The sequence below is a fragment of the Crotalus tigris genome, unplaced genomic scaffold (genome assembly GCF_016545835.1).
Source record: "Crotalus tigris isolate CLP2741 ecotype Arizona unplaced genomic scaffold, ASM1654583v1 scf7180000024286.1529876, whole genome shotgun sequence".
Taxonomy (NCBI): Eukaryota; Metazoa; Chordata; class Lepidosauria; order Squamata; family Viperidae; genus Crotalus; species Crotalus tigris.
Genome location: NW_024100459.1, coordinates 737,715 through 754,512, shown reverse-complemented (window position 1 = coordinate 754,512; position 16,798 = coordinate 737,715). Strand labels below are relative to the sequence as shown.

The following is a 16,798-nucleotide window of genomic DNA, read 5'->3' as shown; positions in this document are numbered from 1 at the left end:
TATTGGTTTTTTAACTTTTACAACAGAATGCTCAAGACACACCGTGGTGATTAGGTGATCAATCATCCAAAAACAAAATCATATAATAGCTCAAATAAATACATTAAATGTTCCCTCTCTATTTCCTTCAAATAATATAACCTATTTAACATAATCCATTTCTACATTACATATCTATAAATCCTAATCCTGTTTTGAACTTTATTAATTTACAGTTACCATAGTCCAATTTAATCTTAGATAAACATATTATCACTTCAGGTATCCCTTCTAAAATACTAATCCAGATATATTCTAATTCATACTCTCATAACTCATTAATTTTATCACAAATCTCTCTTATTTCTTCAGATAGCATTTAAATCTCATTCAAATAATTATCATGTCTAAAAAAAAGAACACACCTATTATTACACAAAACATCGTCTTACTAACTTAACACACTCAATTAGTTGTTAAAGCAATCCGAATTTCTAAAAACCTCTTTCATATTCTTATTCCCATTCCATTACAAATTTTCAACTCTAAATCTTAGTCCTTAAATCAATCCATATTTCTCAAAACCTTTTTAATCCATTACATATAATTTTAAATTTCTCTTTTTTAGACTTATTCTGGTTTTCTTTTTATGCCAAGCAGGTTTCCATAACAAAGCCTCTATTACAGCAAATAGATCTCCTGTTATTGCTTGTAATGTCATTTGGGTCAGTAAAAGACCTCCCATCCTCTGTTTTTGATGCCTGGCTCCTGTCTGCTGGATAAAACACTTGATCATGTGGAGGACATGAGGTTTGAATAGGCTGATGCAGAGAATTTAACTATGGGAGAGTTGTCCTTTGCAGGTATTGTCCAAAATGATCTTTACCATTACAAAGGTATCTGAAGTGGGCTAAACACAGGGAAAACAAATTATATCCTCTCTGTAGGAAAAACTGAGATTCAGTTGGAAGGTGGACTTTTAAGATTTGGGAGCTCCAATTGTGTACATAGGATATGTACATAAGATAAAATATAATTAATGGAAACAAAAATAAATTGGACTCTTTTCCTATTTAACAGATATTTCATACAGAAATTGTGGCTATTTCATAACTGCAACCTAGAGAAAGTATCTTGAAATGTGGCCAATGGAAAATTAGCTAAGTCTACCAAGCCATGATTTTTTTCTTCCTATACTACTCATTCCTTTTCATAGATATTTGAGAGTTCATTCACACAAGACAGCAAAACCTTCATGCATATATGAAGACAGTCCTGCAGATATTCACCCTGAAGATGCAACTGCTTGCGGGAGACATTTGTCATTTGAGCAATGTCAAACTTAATCAGTGCACTCACATGGCAAGCACTTCAGTTTTCTAATGCTTAGTTAGGCTATTATCCACATCAGAGCAGACAGTCATTTTAGTTTTCAAGGGGACAAACATTATGGGAAAACTAGGCACACATAGTCATAGCATCAAGTCATGGAACTTGCCAGCACGTACCTGATTCATGCAATTTTTGTTTAGACAAAGACTGCCCTGCATGGATCATTCCTGGAGGCCTCATTTCTGACTTCCCACACACAAACACACACTGAACATAATCTCAGTTTAAACAAAAACATATATAAAACACCTGTATAATACATATTTTGTATCTGCAATAATGACAAGCATACATCTGTATGATATACAAAATCTTTATCTTGATATCATGGTTAGGGAGGATTTCAATTATATATATAATGAGTGCACCATAAACTTACATATGCTGTGTAAATAAAATTCTGTGCCAATGTAACCCAAATTCCTGAGTAACAAAAGCTATATTCTGCAATCTAAACAAATCTTAAAAATATGCACAGATTTGTTTGTTCTGAATATTTGTTTTTCCTCTACATGTTTCATCTCAGGAGAAAGAACTATGCAAGGTTTTGAAGTTGCTCTTTCACTGCTGGAAATCCTATCTAGTCTTCTCAACTTTGGTTTCAAAATAATAATAATCAGAATCTGGACTCTCGTGAATTTTTCTTGTCTGTAAATTATCTTATTTAGAAAGATATACTCTGTAATAATGATGCCTGTTTTTTTTACCCATCCACATAAACTAGTTCTGTTATATGCACATATACAGAGCCGTGTAATTTATGGAGTGCTCCTGTTGTGTATTCAGTGCAGTAATAAATAGAAACCAATGCTTATGACAACCTTTAATATACTGTATTTACTTTTCAATGGCAAGTATAACTTGTGGTAATTTGATAAATACAGAAGCACAGGTCTGAGTTTTACACTTTCACAATTATGTTAAGACTAAAGATGTGTGTGTGTTAATCATTTTTAAAATCCACATTTACACTATATTTAGTAAGTAGATAAACGCAAGTAACTGAATTAGATACCTCTTCTTATAAACATAAATCCACAGACATTCTGATTGATCTACAGTATAATAATCCTTCCCCCAGCTTTGAAATGTCTATACTATGGGGTAATACAAGTTGGTTCCTCTGGCATGGGAAATACCTGGTAATGGGTTCACCCTGGCAAGCATTCGAGGTCTGAAGTTTAATGATGAGGACACAATGGCCTATATACCAGTATCTCTCAACCTTGGCCACTGGAAGATGTGTAGACTTCAACTCCCAGAATTCCACAGCTGGCTGTGGAATTCTGGGAGCTGAAGTCCACACATCTTCCAGTGACCAAGGTTGAGATACACTGATACAACAGCCACCTTTGTAAAAGTTTACTTCGTGAATGTTAAGGGATAACTGTTTATGTTACAAAGGCAAAACGTACCAATGAAAAACAGAGGAATCACATTTCTAAACAGCAACAGTATTCATCTTGACTTTTTCTAGGATTCTATTTTATAGTTTCTTTTGTGCTTTGGAGCTGGATCACAGGGTCCTTACGTAATGTGTCATAGGCTATTTATAAGGTCTTCCTGTGTTTTTTTTTTTAATTTAATTTGACATCATTCCCTTCTTTTTCTTTTGTGATATTTTGTTTTATGCAGACAGATCTGATTTCCTTTTCCCCGCCAAAGCTCTAATCAGCAGCCCTCAACCTTTTAGGTGCCAGGGACCCGTTCATAGAGAGAGGTTTTTCCACGGATTGGAGGGCGCATGGTTCCGCGTGCTGCCTGCATCCTGACGATGGGGCTTTGCTTATTTGTGTGGACTGGTGTCTGGCATGCCGCAACCCAGTGCTGGTCCACGGACCCCTGCTCTAAATTCCATTATTCATTTAGTATAAGTTTAAAACAGCAGGAAGCACAAAGCATAAGGTGACCAACCGTCCTCCTTTTGGGAGGACAGTCCTCCTTTTGTGAGTTCTGTCCTCCCTCGAAAAATGTCCTCCTAAATGTCCTCTTTTTCTATATTTGAAGACTAATCTGCAGGGCTTTTTTTTCCCTCATAGAACGCTCAGAAGGCGTTCCGGGACCTTTTTTTGATGGTTTTTTTCAACTTTTGCATGAGCTGTGCTACTCCCCCTATTGGCTTTTGAAAGCCAATAGGAATTGCTGCTGAGCACGCCAAAACACCTGGGTGGCAAACTTTGCATGTGCAAGTTGCAGGAACTTTGCACTTCTCACTGCTACCCAACTACACCATCTCCTACTTAGTTCCGAAGATAGCTGGAGGAGACTGGAGCAGTAAGTTTCTCTTGATCTTTCCTGTTCGGTTCTACACGGGGATGCACAGGGTGGGCAGTGGTGCTGGGGGGCGGCTGGGGGGGGGCAGCTGCAGGGCCGGAGCCGGGGCAGCTGGTGCTTTGCCTTTGCGAGCCGTGGGGCCAGCTCTACGGGGATGTGCAGGATGGGTGGTGGTGCTGGGGGCGGCTGGGGGAGCGGCTGCAGGGCCAGAGCTGGCGCGACTGGTGCTTTGCGAGCCGCAGGGCTGGCTCTCCACAGCAGGGCAGCGGTGCTGGCGGGGCGACTGTGGGCGGGGGCGCGGCGGGCAGTTGACCTTCCATGGGCCGCACCAGCTGGTGGTCTATGCAGTACTGACCTGTGCTGCCAGCACCTCGCCCTGCGCACCTACGTGGCCGTCATGGAGCGCCTGGCTCACAACACCTGCCTCCACTGCCCACCCCCGCGCAGTCCAGCCGTGTAGATTTTTGGACAAGTGAGAAATCGAGATTGAATGTTGATACTCTAGCTGCAGCACTTGCCGTAAAATTCAATATGAAGGATATTTCTTGTTCAGATCTTTCCAATATATTGTTAGAAGATGATACAATGACAAAAAATATTTATTCAATGGAAAAGTGCTCATTTAAATAATTAATAGGCATGTAAGCATAATTACAATATAAAATGTTATTGTTACCAATGTTTTTTATTATGCATTTATCATATTATAGTGTATTCTGTATTATTGTTGCAATAAATACAATGTTTCTTTTATTTACGATATTTTTTTCTTCAATTTATTCGTGTCCTCCTTTTCATTGTAAAAAAGTTGGTCACCAGATTCAGGCTGAAATCTGCCCAAGCATAATAGCATCAGTATAAAAGTATATTAAAAAATCATTTGATGTTTCTTGGCAATAGAAGTGGGTTTGTCAATGCCATTTTCTGTAATGTTTTTTTCAATTGCCCAGTCTAGCCTACGGCCTGGAATTCTTGGGGACATTCAAGTCCTAGCCAGATACAGCCCTGTTTATAAACTTCCTATGTTCATACAACACCAACCAAATGCTGCTGCCACCTGCTGCATGTATGAAAGTTGAATTCTGTAATTAAGGTAAATTAATGCAACTCCATACCTTTTTATGGTCCTTAAATATTTACAGGAGCACTTAGGGTTTTTTAACCCTGTCTTTGCCCTTTTTCTGTCCATACTCTTTGTGGGAAACCCTGTTTAATTTTTGTTTCATTGACTTTACTGCCTGTTTTGTTCCTCAAAATTCCACACACACCCTTTCACATGTCCTCTGGGTTAAATCACCATGTGGATGCTCAGACACATTTGATTTACTGCATTGGATGTTATTAAGACATTTTTTTCTGATATATTTTTAACCTCTAGCAAAAGGTTGGTTCTCAATCTTTTTAATGCCGCAACCCCCAACCGGTCGTAAGTCGAGGACTACTCAACCGGTCGTAAGTCGAGGACTACTCAACTGGTGCAGCACCGTTTGCAGAATGGGACTTTTGGCGGGCTCAGCAGGGCAGAGACAGCCTGGACAATTCCTATTGGCTTTTGAAAGCCAATAGAATTAGACTCTATTCAAGAGAGTCTATTCTATTGGCTTTCAAAAGCCAATAGAATAAAAGGGAGTAGCACAGTTAAGGAAAAGGGGGAAAAAATGGTGGACTGTGTTGTTTGGCGACCCCCGTGAAATAGTCATTCGACCCAAATAGGGTCCCGACCCACAGGTTGAGAACCACTGCTCTAGCATGAATACCTTGCTGGCATTCATAAATGGATGGAAACATGGATGGATGGAAGGAAAGAAGGGAGGGAGGGTTTGTTCTGACATTTGTAATATGATAGGGAGATTCAACATTTAAAAAGAAGTATAATAGTTACAAACATTCTCTCCTTTCCACTTATTTTTAAAAAAGCCAATATTATTCAAACTTTTAATTAACAATACTCAATTCAAACTAAAAAAGAAAAGAATAAAAAAAGTGCAAGAAAAGACAAAAAACAGAAAAACACCTAAAAAAATGTCTTCCCACCCTCATCACAAACATAAACAATTTCACTATGTAAAAGAAAGGCTGCCTAGGAAATAATCAGGCAAGTGAGGAGGAAACCCCCAATGGCTTAACAGAGAAAGGGGCTTAGGAAAGACCTGCCCTAATTGATCAGATGGCTAAAAATGGAAAACAGGTGTAGATTAAAAATCTACAGATATAGATTTAGCTCATCTAGTTTTACCTTCTGTCTGGTTTACCTGGGAGGACTGACACACTATCTCACACTTTTCACTTGGCAGATATAACACTCTTCACCCCCACAACTCAACACTTAATTATAAGCAAACCTAATACATAATGTCTTCCCCCATCCAGATGACAGCAAAAAGTTCAGAGTCCTAAAATAATACTAACAAACCAGTCATCATTCCATATTTCAACTCTTAACTGTAAGCAAGTCTACATTTAAAATGCAAAAATGGTCCTAAGATCCTAGTATGAATAAAGGATGAAATTTCACATAGCAAAGAAGGGCAAATTCTCCTGTAAAGAAAGCAAGCTCAGAAAAATCCCTTACCTTAAGGCAGCGGTTCCCAACCTTTTCTATACCCCGCACCCCTAGAACGCTTCTGATATATTCTCAAACCCCTTACAAAAGTTTGAAATAAGGCAACGGATTATGCATACACACCATAATTTTGAAAACCCAAGTTTCGCACCCTCTGGAATATCATCTCGCACCGCCAGGGGACGTGAGCAACCCTGATTGGGAACCCCTGCCTTAAGGACAGTTACATACGCCAATTTAAATGTTGTCCAATTAGTATACATACATAAAATACATACATACATAAAAAGTCTTAAATGCCATGTTAACTGTAAGCAAATCCAATACACAACATTTTTCTATTTTAGAGGTCAGCACATCCAAAGAGAACTACCCAAAATAATCATTTTCTCATTTTAACCCTGATCAAATAAACTGGCTTTCTGTTCCTTTTTTAAATGTAAAACATAAATTTAATTCTTTAAGAATTAATTAATTTAATTCATTCTGATGATTACTGATCCTTGCTTGAATCTCTTCAAAATTTTGAAAAAGCTTCCTTTGCAAGAAGAAAGTTTTCTAACTGCTCTCTAGGATTCTCATTTTTATTTCCTTAATTTTTAAAGCCCCATCAGATTATTTTCTAATCTAATGACAAATTCTTGTTCACGCTGTTGTCAGATAGACTTTTGTTGCATATCTTGTTTTTCTGGGAACAGGCTGTTCCTAATAAAATGCAACACAGCTGACAATATTGATTCATTCCTCAAGAATGCCTCGGAAAATCATTAGAAGTTGCTCATCTTGTTATGTCTTCAATATCTAAATAATTTATTTCCAATGAAAATCCATTTATACTTTAAAATTATTTTCTAAGTCCTCATAGTCAAAACAAAATAGTCCAACACTTTCTGAGTTCTGAGCCCATTTAAAACTTTCTATGGCCAAACCCTTGTCTTGCTTTTTCTTGTTTATTACAAATTCCTAAAGACGCCATTTAGAATTTAGAATAGAATAGAGCTGGAAGGGACCTTGGAGATCTTCTAGTCCAGCCCCCTGCTCAAGCAGGAAAACCTATACCATTTCAGACAGGTGATTCTCTAGTCTCTTCTTAAAAATCTCCAGTGCTGGAACACCCACGATTTCTGGAGGCAAGCTGCTCCACTGGTTGATTGTCCTCACTGTCAGGAAGTGGCTCCTTAATTCCAAGTTGCTTCTCTCTTTGATCAGTTTCCAGCCATTGTTTCTTGTCCTTCCCTCTGGTGCTCTGATGAAAAAGTGACCCCCTTTTCATTGTGGCAGCCCCTCAGATATTGAAATACTGCTATCTTGTCCTCCCCTTTTCTTCTTTTCTTTAAACAAGCCAAACCCAAGTCCCACGGCCGTTTTTTGTATGTTTTAATCTCCAGGCCTTTGATCATCTTAGTTGCTCTTCTCTGATTTTTTTCCAAACTCTCAACATCATATGGTGACCAAAATTGGCTGCAGTATTCCAGGTGTGGTCTTACTAGGGTTTTATAAAGCGGTAATAATACTTCGCGTGATTTTGATTCTGTGCCTCTGTTTTTACAACCCAGGATTGTATTAGCTTTTTTGGCTGCTGCTGCATATTGCTGGCTCATGGTTAAGTGATCATCCACTAGGACTCCAAGGTCCCTCTCACAGTTATTGTTTTTAAGCCAGGTCTCACCTAATCTGTACTTGTACCTTTGATTTTTCCTGCCTAAATGTAAAACTTTGCTTTTCTCCACATTGAAACTCATTTTGTTGGATAGGGCCCATTGATCAAGTTTGTCTAGATCTTTTTGGATCCTGAGTTTGTCTTCTGGAGTGTTGGCTACTCCTGTCAGTTTGGTGTCATCTGCAAATTTGATGAGTTCCCCTTCTATTCCCTCATCTAAGTCATTTATGAAGATATTGAAGAGTACTAGGCCTAAGACGGAACCTTGTGGTACCCCACTGCTTATTTCTCTCCATGTGGATGTGGTGCCATTGAGGACTACTCGATGAGTATGGTTTGTCAGCCAGCTACAGATCCATCTGGTGGTTATGTTGTCTATTCCACCTTTTTCTAGTTTACCAAGGAGTAGGTTGTGGTCTACTTTATCAACTGCCTTACTGAAATCTAAGTATACTACATCCATAGCATTTTGCTGGTCTACTAGTGTAGTCACATTATCAATGAAATAAGATTGGTTTGGCATGATCTGTTTTTGTTTAATCATGACTTTGTGTGCTTCTAGTTGTTTGCAGATCTGTTTTTTGATTATCTTTTCTAGGATCTTCCCAGGTATTGATGTTAAACTAATTAGATGGGAACCACATCAGCCCTTTTCCAATCCTTAGGTACTTCTCCGGTGCTCCAGGATTTATGACAGATGTGGTGCAATGGTTCTGAGATAACATCTGCCAGCTTTTTCAGAACTCTGGGATGTAATCTGTCAGATGCTGGTGATTTATATTTGTCAATTTCATTTTCTTACATTAAGGATTGAAGGAAACACCCAGTGTTTCCATCCTTGTCATTTTGAAATTGTCTGACTTCTTTAAAGCAATTAATGGGTGAACTTAGTTGTCTTGTGGAAGGCTCTGATTGTAGCTGGAGCAAGTGTGGCAAATTCCCTCATCTTCCGTTTTTTCCCATCCTCTAAAGCAGTGCTTCTCAACGTTTGTGTGACGGCGACCCCCGTCACACAAACGTTCTGCGCATGCGTGGCACCGCCCCCATGCGCGGCGCGCATGCGTGATGCCCCCCACACGTGGCGCGTGCACACGGCGGCGCCCCCATGTGCGACGCGTGTGCGTGGCAGCGCCCCCATGCACGGCACGCGTGTGCGGCGGCGCCCCCATGCGCGGCGCGTGTGCACGGCGCCGCAAAAAATGGCGGATCGCCACCTTTGGCGACCCCCCAAAAATGGTCGATCGACCCCAAATGGGGTCGCGACCCATAGGTTGAGAACCGCTGCTCTAAAGACTGCTGCCTTGCAGTCTCCTTGACTGCAAGGCAATTGCAGTCTCCAAAGTAATTGTTTGGAGCACAACACTGGCAACCTCATATCCTCTATTTGTCCAGAGAGGGTTGAAGGAGCCAATCTACACCTCGGTTCCATATTCTTAGCCACAATTTCTTCATTTTACATGAAGCTATCTTCAAGCTGCCATTCTTGAACTGTGATGGTGCAGTTGTTAGAATACAGTATTGCAAGCTACTTCTGCAAGCTACTGCCTGCAGTTCGGCAGTTCAGTTCTCACCAGCTCAAGGTTGACTCAGCCTTCCATCCTTCTGGAGTCAGTAAAATTAGGACCCAGATTGTTGGGGGCAATATCCTGACTCTGTAAACCGCTAAGAGAGGGCTGTAAAGCACTGTGGAGTGGTATATAAGCTAAATGTTATTGCTATTGCTTTCCCAGAAGTCTTCCACTTTCTACTATAAAAGTGCTGAAGATAATGAATTAGTGCATATATGTTAGTTTCCAAATTTTGTTTGATGGGTTTTTCAAATAGAGAGAGAAAGACAGTACTAAATTCTTCCTCTGTTTTTTTTCATATTCTAATTATTCCTTCATTTCCTCCTGATTTTGTTTTAGAAGACTTCTTCTCAGAGATCCAAGCCTAATTTTTTTCATCATATGAACTTGAAACTGGCTTTAATACTTGGTTTTCTAAGTGAAAGTTTGCACTCAAGAGTACAATTTGTAATTTCTATGTAGCAATTCCTGCCAAGTCTAAAACAATTAGTTAAAAAAAAGATAATTCTTTTCCTTACTGGGTGCTCCTTTCTGCTTTCCACATTTAACATACTAATGTTTTTAAAAGACAAAATGAAGCCTGGGAAAATTGCAAGGAAATTGAACATTCAGCATTTCTGACCAGTGTTAGAAGTATTTACAATAACTAGGCAGTCACATACAATTTAGAAAGGCACAGATTTCATAGGTAAACTTCTGTGATCACTGAAAGAATGAAATGGCATTCTTAAGAGAAAGGGGGAGAAAGTTTACAACCAAGAAACAAGCTGAGAGAGCACCAAGAACTCCACAGTTCAGCCTTGAGCTACATATATTCTCTTCTATTGAAATGACAGTTTGCTTAAAATTGTACAATTCAGGAGATCAGCTGAGTTTTAATTATTACAGAGATCAGGATTCCCAGATGCTGAATTAACAAATAATGTGCAGTTGAGTCCTATGCATGTTTGTTGGGAAGTAAAGTTAATGACTCTTATTTTCCAGTTAAAAGCATTGGGGGGGGGGAGCAATCTCTTTTTATCTTTCTTTCTCACAATAAAAATGTTAATATCATAGTGTCATATACACATAACAATTTTTTTCAGCAGAAATAAATCATGAGAATGCCCAAAAAATAAATTGTTCCTTTAAATATTTACCCTGTTCTCTTCTCGTTTTATAAAAACAGCTTCAGTAACAAATAAAATAACAATAAAAAATAGCTAAAATGAGAAAAAAAAAGTCTATCAACAAGTCTCTACCCAAAGGCATTTACAATCTTTCAATGCAAACTGCTGAAGCTCCAGTATTTGGATAATCAACTTTGGTTGCTGTAGTATGGCTGATGACTATTGCACAACGCACAACATTGTAACAATTCTATGTTTTAAAGCCTGCACATACACTATTAAGGGTTTACATTGGATTGTTTTTAAAGTTATAAACTGTTCTGGGAGGCTCCTTACCCAAAAACTGGAGAAAAGTATAATAAAATCAATAATTTGCTTATTTTTTAAAAAAAACCCACAGTCATCTTTCAAACTACAATGTTTTATTTTATTTCCACTCTTCCAACCCTTTACTCTCTCTGTAGTTATCCAACCCATCATATTTAAATGGAATCTCTCCTGGTGAGAATCAGAATAAAGCCGACAATAGTAAACAAAGCTGAGGAGAGTTTCTATTTGATACTCCCTCTTGTATACCTTCCTCTGGATGTCTCTTTCCCTCCCGATCCTTAACAAAGCTTTTCTTCTTATCCACCAGATGCCACTATCCTTCTGCTGATATCACGACAACCTTTCCTGCACCCAAGTCATTTTTCCAAAGTTTTGCTCTTTTTTGGGGGGGGGGGGCTCTATTCAGACGCTCATGCCCGAAGAACCCCCGCCAGCTTTCTCTTTCCTCCCGGCAATAATTCAGATCAGATTCTTTCAATGAATTCTTCCCTGCAATCTCTTATTCCCCCTCAGAAATCGCTAAACCCCCCCACCCCCACCCCCCACCCTCGAAGCTTACCTATGCAGTGACGAGCCTCCTTTTTTTCCCCCGTCCGGAATTGCCAGGTATAAGTTAAGAGTTGCTTCCTCTCTTGATAACCCAAGGCTCAGCGTATCTTCCCTCCCCTTCCGAAACATTTTACATCTCATTGCAATATTTACCAGCCAACTTCTCGGTCAGTATCTCTACTACCTCAATAACCTCTCTTTTCTTTTTTCTTTTTCTCTCCCGCCCCCCTTTTCTTCTTTTTTTTTTTTTTATTCAAATTTCAAAAGGTAAGATGAAATAAAGTCACCAGGCAGAAACTCGGCACCAGAAAAGACAAACGTGTCCCTGCACAGCCAATTGTCTTACCTAGCATAGTGACAGAGAGCACCAGCTGAAAGTAGAAAATCAGATGTAGGGAGAAACCCATGACTTCGCTCTCTGCTTCGTCTCTGCATCAGCCCTTCTCTTTAAGGTTCTACAAGAGCTCTGAGGTTAACACTTGGACTCTTGCTGGCTTATAGAATTCCACCTCCTGCTTTGGCAGACTCTCATGGGTCCTAAAGCCCTAATGGTTTCATTCCCCCTACATATTCATTTCCTTCAGCAAGTGAAGATGAAGAGTATTGCAAATAACTGTTCCACCCTCACCCCACGCCGCCCCATTTGAGTATACATAATGTAAGCATTAGAATTCACCTGGATGGGCTCATTTTGGTAATGTTGCATCCCATTCCATCTGTTAACTGCCTAGATAAACGTCTCAGGTTGATTATAATAAGGTGCAAGCTGAAATAAATCCAACTTATTTCGTTCCCCCCTAATGGTATAAATATCGTAAAAGAAATTAGCTATTTTCGCAATACCTGTACAGATGAAGATTTTAATGACTACATTTTCTGCCAATGCACATTTTTATAATTTAAAGTTTGCCTGATATAAAGTGATGTTTCTGAATACATATGTTGCATTTGGTGCTATTTACTGTAACACAAAAACACATGGAGGGTTTGGACAATTTCATATGTTACGTACTGTACATTTGATTGTTACCTTTGGAAAACCGAGGAAGGTTTAAATGTATGTCTCCTTCCAGAAAAAGCTATTTCATATCTTTATTTTTCAACGCTTATAAGTCAATACTTATAGGTGTATCTGCATTGGGATTTAGCCTGTGGAAACACCAATAATCCTTTTACTACGTAGGCTCCCTTGACTCAGATGGAATTGGCTGTATAGAAAGAAAATTTAACCATAGTCTTACCAAAGTTCCCAGGTGGAAGAGGAAAAAGAAAACACAAGTATTTGGGGAAGAGTTCCTTTGGAAGAAATTGGCGGCTAATATATCTGTTATACTCTAAGATTGTATTAGACAGCACAATTCTAGAACAGCACAATGCATTATAATCATAATGTTCTTTGTTCTAATCTGGTCAAAGTGATAATCCTCCTTGCTCTAGCAAATCAAAGAAGGCCTGCCTGCTAAAACATCTATTTTGTTTACAAAAGGGTCCAAGATTCAAAAACTAATATCTGCAGGTAGGTTAGGAAGCTTCCCTGACTTAAAACCTGGGAAGTTGCTGCTATGAACTATAAGCAGACGATTGAGGATAACAGGACTTCTAGTTCAGTAGAGTTGAAGGACAGCAGATTGAGAAATGCTGCTGTGCTCGGCACTGAGTTCTATGAACCAATGTCCCAAGAAAACTGCAGAAAGTCATTACAGTTAAGCTTGACTTGCAGGAGAGATTCTGTCTGGATTACTGGTCTGTGGGTAAAACTAAATCCAAGTCAAAGAAGGAAAGGGCTAACTGCTGCTGAAAAATGCAGAACAGGGAGGGTAAAACCAGGCAGTTGACCTGCTTCTTAGTCAAGAGGCAAATTTCTCTTGGCCTTTTGTAATATAAAGCAACTGATGATGTTACCTAGTTAGATAATGAAATGTCTGCAAGCGGACAACCAAGGTCAGAGAGCACCAATAATTCCACAGTTCAATCCTGAGCTTCACATATTGCATTCTCTTATAAATGTAAATGTCTCTTGGCCTCTTGTTTCAGTTATAAATCCTGCATGTCAATGGCATGCTAATATGAGTCATGAATAGTAGATTAATGTGTTATGCACACTTCAGACTTCAATTAATTAACCTAGCCAATCCATTGAATTTGTCTGGGGCTAAACCAACTCCTTCCCAGTCAGCTTAACTAACCTATGTTGTGTGATCCTCTTATCCGAAGATCCTATCTGATCATCTTTGTCTTGATCAGATGCTGAGGGAGGTTTAACTTCCCTCAACATCTGATCAAGACATAGAGCTCAACAGCGGCAGTGAAAATGGGATTTTATCCATTTGGATGGAAATGAGTAAGGATGGTTAAATCCATTGGTAGTGGCACTGTTTATCATCATACCACTGCAGATTTGTTTGGCAGGCTAAATAAAATAAAATAAAATGCTATAAATAAGTTGCTTGTCTTGTTATGTCTCCAATAAAAAACTGCCAGCCTTGCTTGTGGCACCTAGGAGACAGAATGGCACAACTTGCTGCAGCCAACTTGTTGTGACCCATTCGCCGTGGCCAATTCACCATTGGCGAACTTGCTGCAGGACAACTCACTGCAGGACAATTTAACAATTCAATTGAATTATTTAAAATAAATAAAAAAATATTTTAATTTTTGTCATTCACATTTCATGCTGTCTCCCCTTTTGCACCCTTTCTTTAATAATTCTATTCCACCATTTCTTTAATATTAGTTTAACTCTTGTCCCACAGTGAATTGTCCCATGGCAAGTTGGCTGTGTTGAGTTGGCTGTGGCGAGTTGGCTATGGCAAGTTGGCCGTGGTGAGTTGGCCAACGCAAGTTGACTGTGAAGAATTGCCATAAATCCCCTGGGAGAACTAAAATTAGTGGCTGGATAATCAACTCATTGTCCATTCCTGGAGCACAGAGGCATATCAGTTATGGGAATTTCTACCTTGTGCACCTTTCCTGGCCAGCTGCATTGGTAGTATCCTGGTACAATGAACTGCAGGTAAGCAGCTCCATTTTGTGTGTATAAGTGTGTGTGTGTGGGGGTTGTTCATAAAACATAGGGCATTTGGATCTGACTAGGTGTTTCTAGTGGAATTTTACCATTTGTGAAATTCCTAACCAACTGCTCCGTATGAAGGAAAAGCTTACACCATTTTAAGAACAAAAGAGTTGGGAATAGAAGAATAATGTGCATTTGAGCTTGACAATACATTTCACCTCTAGGAGCTTGGCTCTGATTTCTTACATACTGTAGTGTATGGGGGCCGGTGCTGCATCACTGATCTTGCAAATCAGTGCATGTTAGGGGAACCAATAATTTTGTAGGCTGGGTAGACAGTTTCTCTTTCATTCAGCTCATTCAGGTTACAGTTTGTATAATGTTTTGCATTGCAAATTGCAGTCCTAGAACTACCTAATAAAATTAAGTTTGGTATGCATCATGAAATTCATAGGGATTCCAGATAAATATCTTTTAGGATCAACTGATATTCACACTGCAATCTCTATAATGATACAATTGTCCTCCAAATTAAATTCAATTAATAGATAAGAGCTCTTCAATAATTTTAAAATCTTGTTATCTGATTAGAACAGTGGTTCTCAACCTGTGGGTCGGGACCCCATTTGGGGTCGAACAACCATTTCATGGGGGTCGCCAAACAAGGCTGTCCGCCATTTTTTCCCTTTTTCCTAGCTGTCCTACTCCCTCTTATTGGTGGCCACACCCACTTGGGGGTCACCACAACATGGGGAACTGTATTATGGGGTCACGGCATTAGAAAGGTTGAGAACCACTGGATTAGAGAATATATAACAGCATTTTATCAGGGGAAGAAACTGATCTTCCTTTGGGCAACAAAAAAGTTTCAGGCTCTCCATATCTGTATTGTCATTGGAGAAGACCATTCCATCCAAGTATTCTTATATATACAAATCATTTTTAAGTAAGATCACTATTTTTAGAGTAAGGTTATTTCTCACTAAGAATCACTCTTAAATAAGTGTAAATAAAAATACTTTGAGGTACTTGGATTTTTTTTTCTATAGATCTTACACTTATTTGTATTCATCCAAGGATTTTTGCTTGAGTGTCAAGGTCTAACATGTCAGACCAGTTTATTAGGTCTTGTATAGTGTTCTGACCTCAAACCATGGATCAGATTTGTAACCAAGACTGCCCTTTGATCAGCCTGAAAAACAAACCTTCCTTTCCAGCCCTAACATGGGGGACTAAAATGAATACATAATGTCAGTGTTTCTCAATCTTGGTGACTTTAAAACATATGGACTTCAAATCCCGGAATTCCCCAATTCTGGCTGAGTAATTCTGGGAGTTGAAGTCCCCTTGTAGTATAGGGTATATTTTCTATTCTTGTTTTTTTAAAGTCCTTGAACACTAGGACACAAAAAAGACACCACTGTAGGCTTTTAAGAAATTCTTTTCACAGGAATATAAAAATTCATAAACACTGAGGCAATATTAGTGGTACCAAGTATAAGGTACAGGATGAACGCAAAGATAAAACCAATTATGTCTCAAAAATATTGTCTAGTCCTGTCATATTCACTTGATCCAGCAGTATTGGATCAATAATTTTTGATTGTACAAAACTTTAAATCATTTCTTTATGTTCTTATAGGCAAAGAGAAACTTATATAGAACCCATTTATTGGGGGATCAACATATGCCTTTTTATGAAACATTACCAGTGAGAATGATCAATTTTGGCTTTTTCTCTACAATTGAACTTATACCTGTGTCTTTCACTAACTCGAACAAGGATGCTGAAGGATACTGATATTATTCAGGTGAGATTGTCCTTAACTTACTATTAATGTTAGCATGGATTTGAGCCCAGGGTCTTCAGTGAAATTACATCTGATATAACAGAATTTTTTAATTAAATTGAAGTTTTACATGAAAATATTTCTGTTCTGATTAATTCAAAATCCATTGATTAGCCCTCCTACCAAATCTTACTACTTTAGTAGGAAAGTGCATTGGCTTAAATTTTAAAAATAGCAATAAACATAAGAACACTTAGTCTTCTCCAATTCCCCAACATTTGACAAAACTAATTTCTAAGAGTTGCAGTGTCTGAGCTGCAAATTCACACCAGCAAATTAACAGATGACAGCATAGAGAGAATGAAAACTCCAACTCAGCTAGTCAGCTGAATTTTTGCAACCATATACTGTATGACAACCTGAGATTCAGAATGGACATAAATCAGCTGAAATATCTAGCGATCCAAATTGGAGTAATCCCAAGTACAGGTAGACTTCTCTCATCTATTCCTTTGTTATCTACAACTCTTTTCATCCCACTCCTGGCTTCCCTGCTCCCTCTTCCCCAGTT

The 16,798-nt window shown here is 38.8% G+C and overlaps 1 protein-coding gene across 2 annotated transcripts in view; it reads right to left on the bottom strand.

Moving 5' to 3' along the window:
• The window catches only part of LTK (leukocyte receptor tyrosine kinase), a 132,793-nt gene extending 120,892 nt beyond the window's left edge, over positions 1-11,901 (bottom strand). The window contains exon 1 of one of the 2 annotated variants that reach the window (XM_039323899.1): positions 11,435-11,901. Coding sequence is in view for 1 of the 2 variants with exons in the window: in XM_039323898.1 (XP_039179832.1) it covers positions 11,771-11,831 (61 nt within the window). In the remaining variant the exon portion in view is untranslated. The remainder of the gene's footprint in view (positions 1-11,434) is intronic. The other variant, XM_039323898.1, reaches the window with a different exon arrangement.
• Between the last annotated feature and the right edge of the window lie 4,897 nt (positions 11,902-16,798).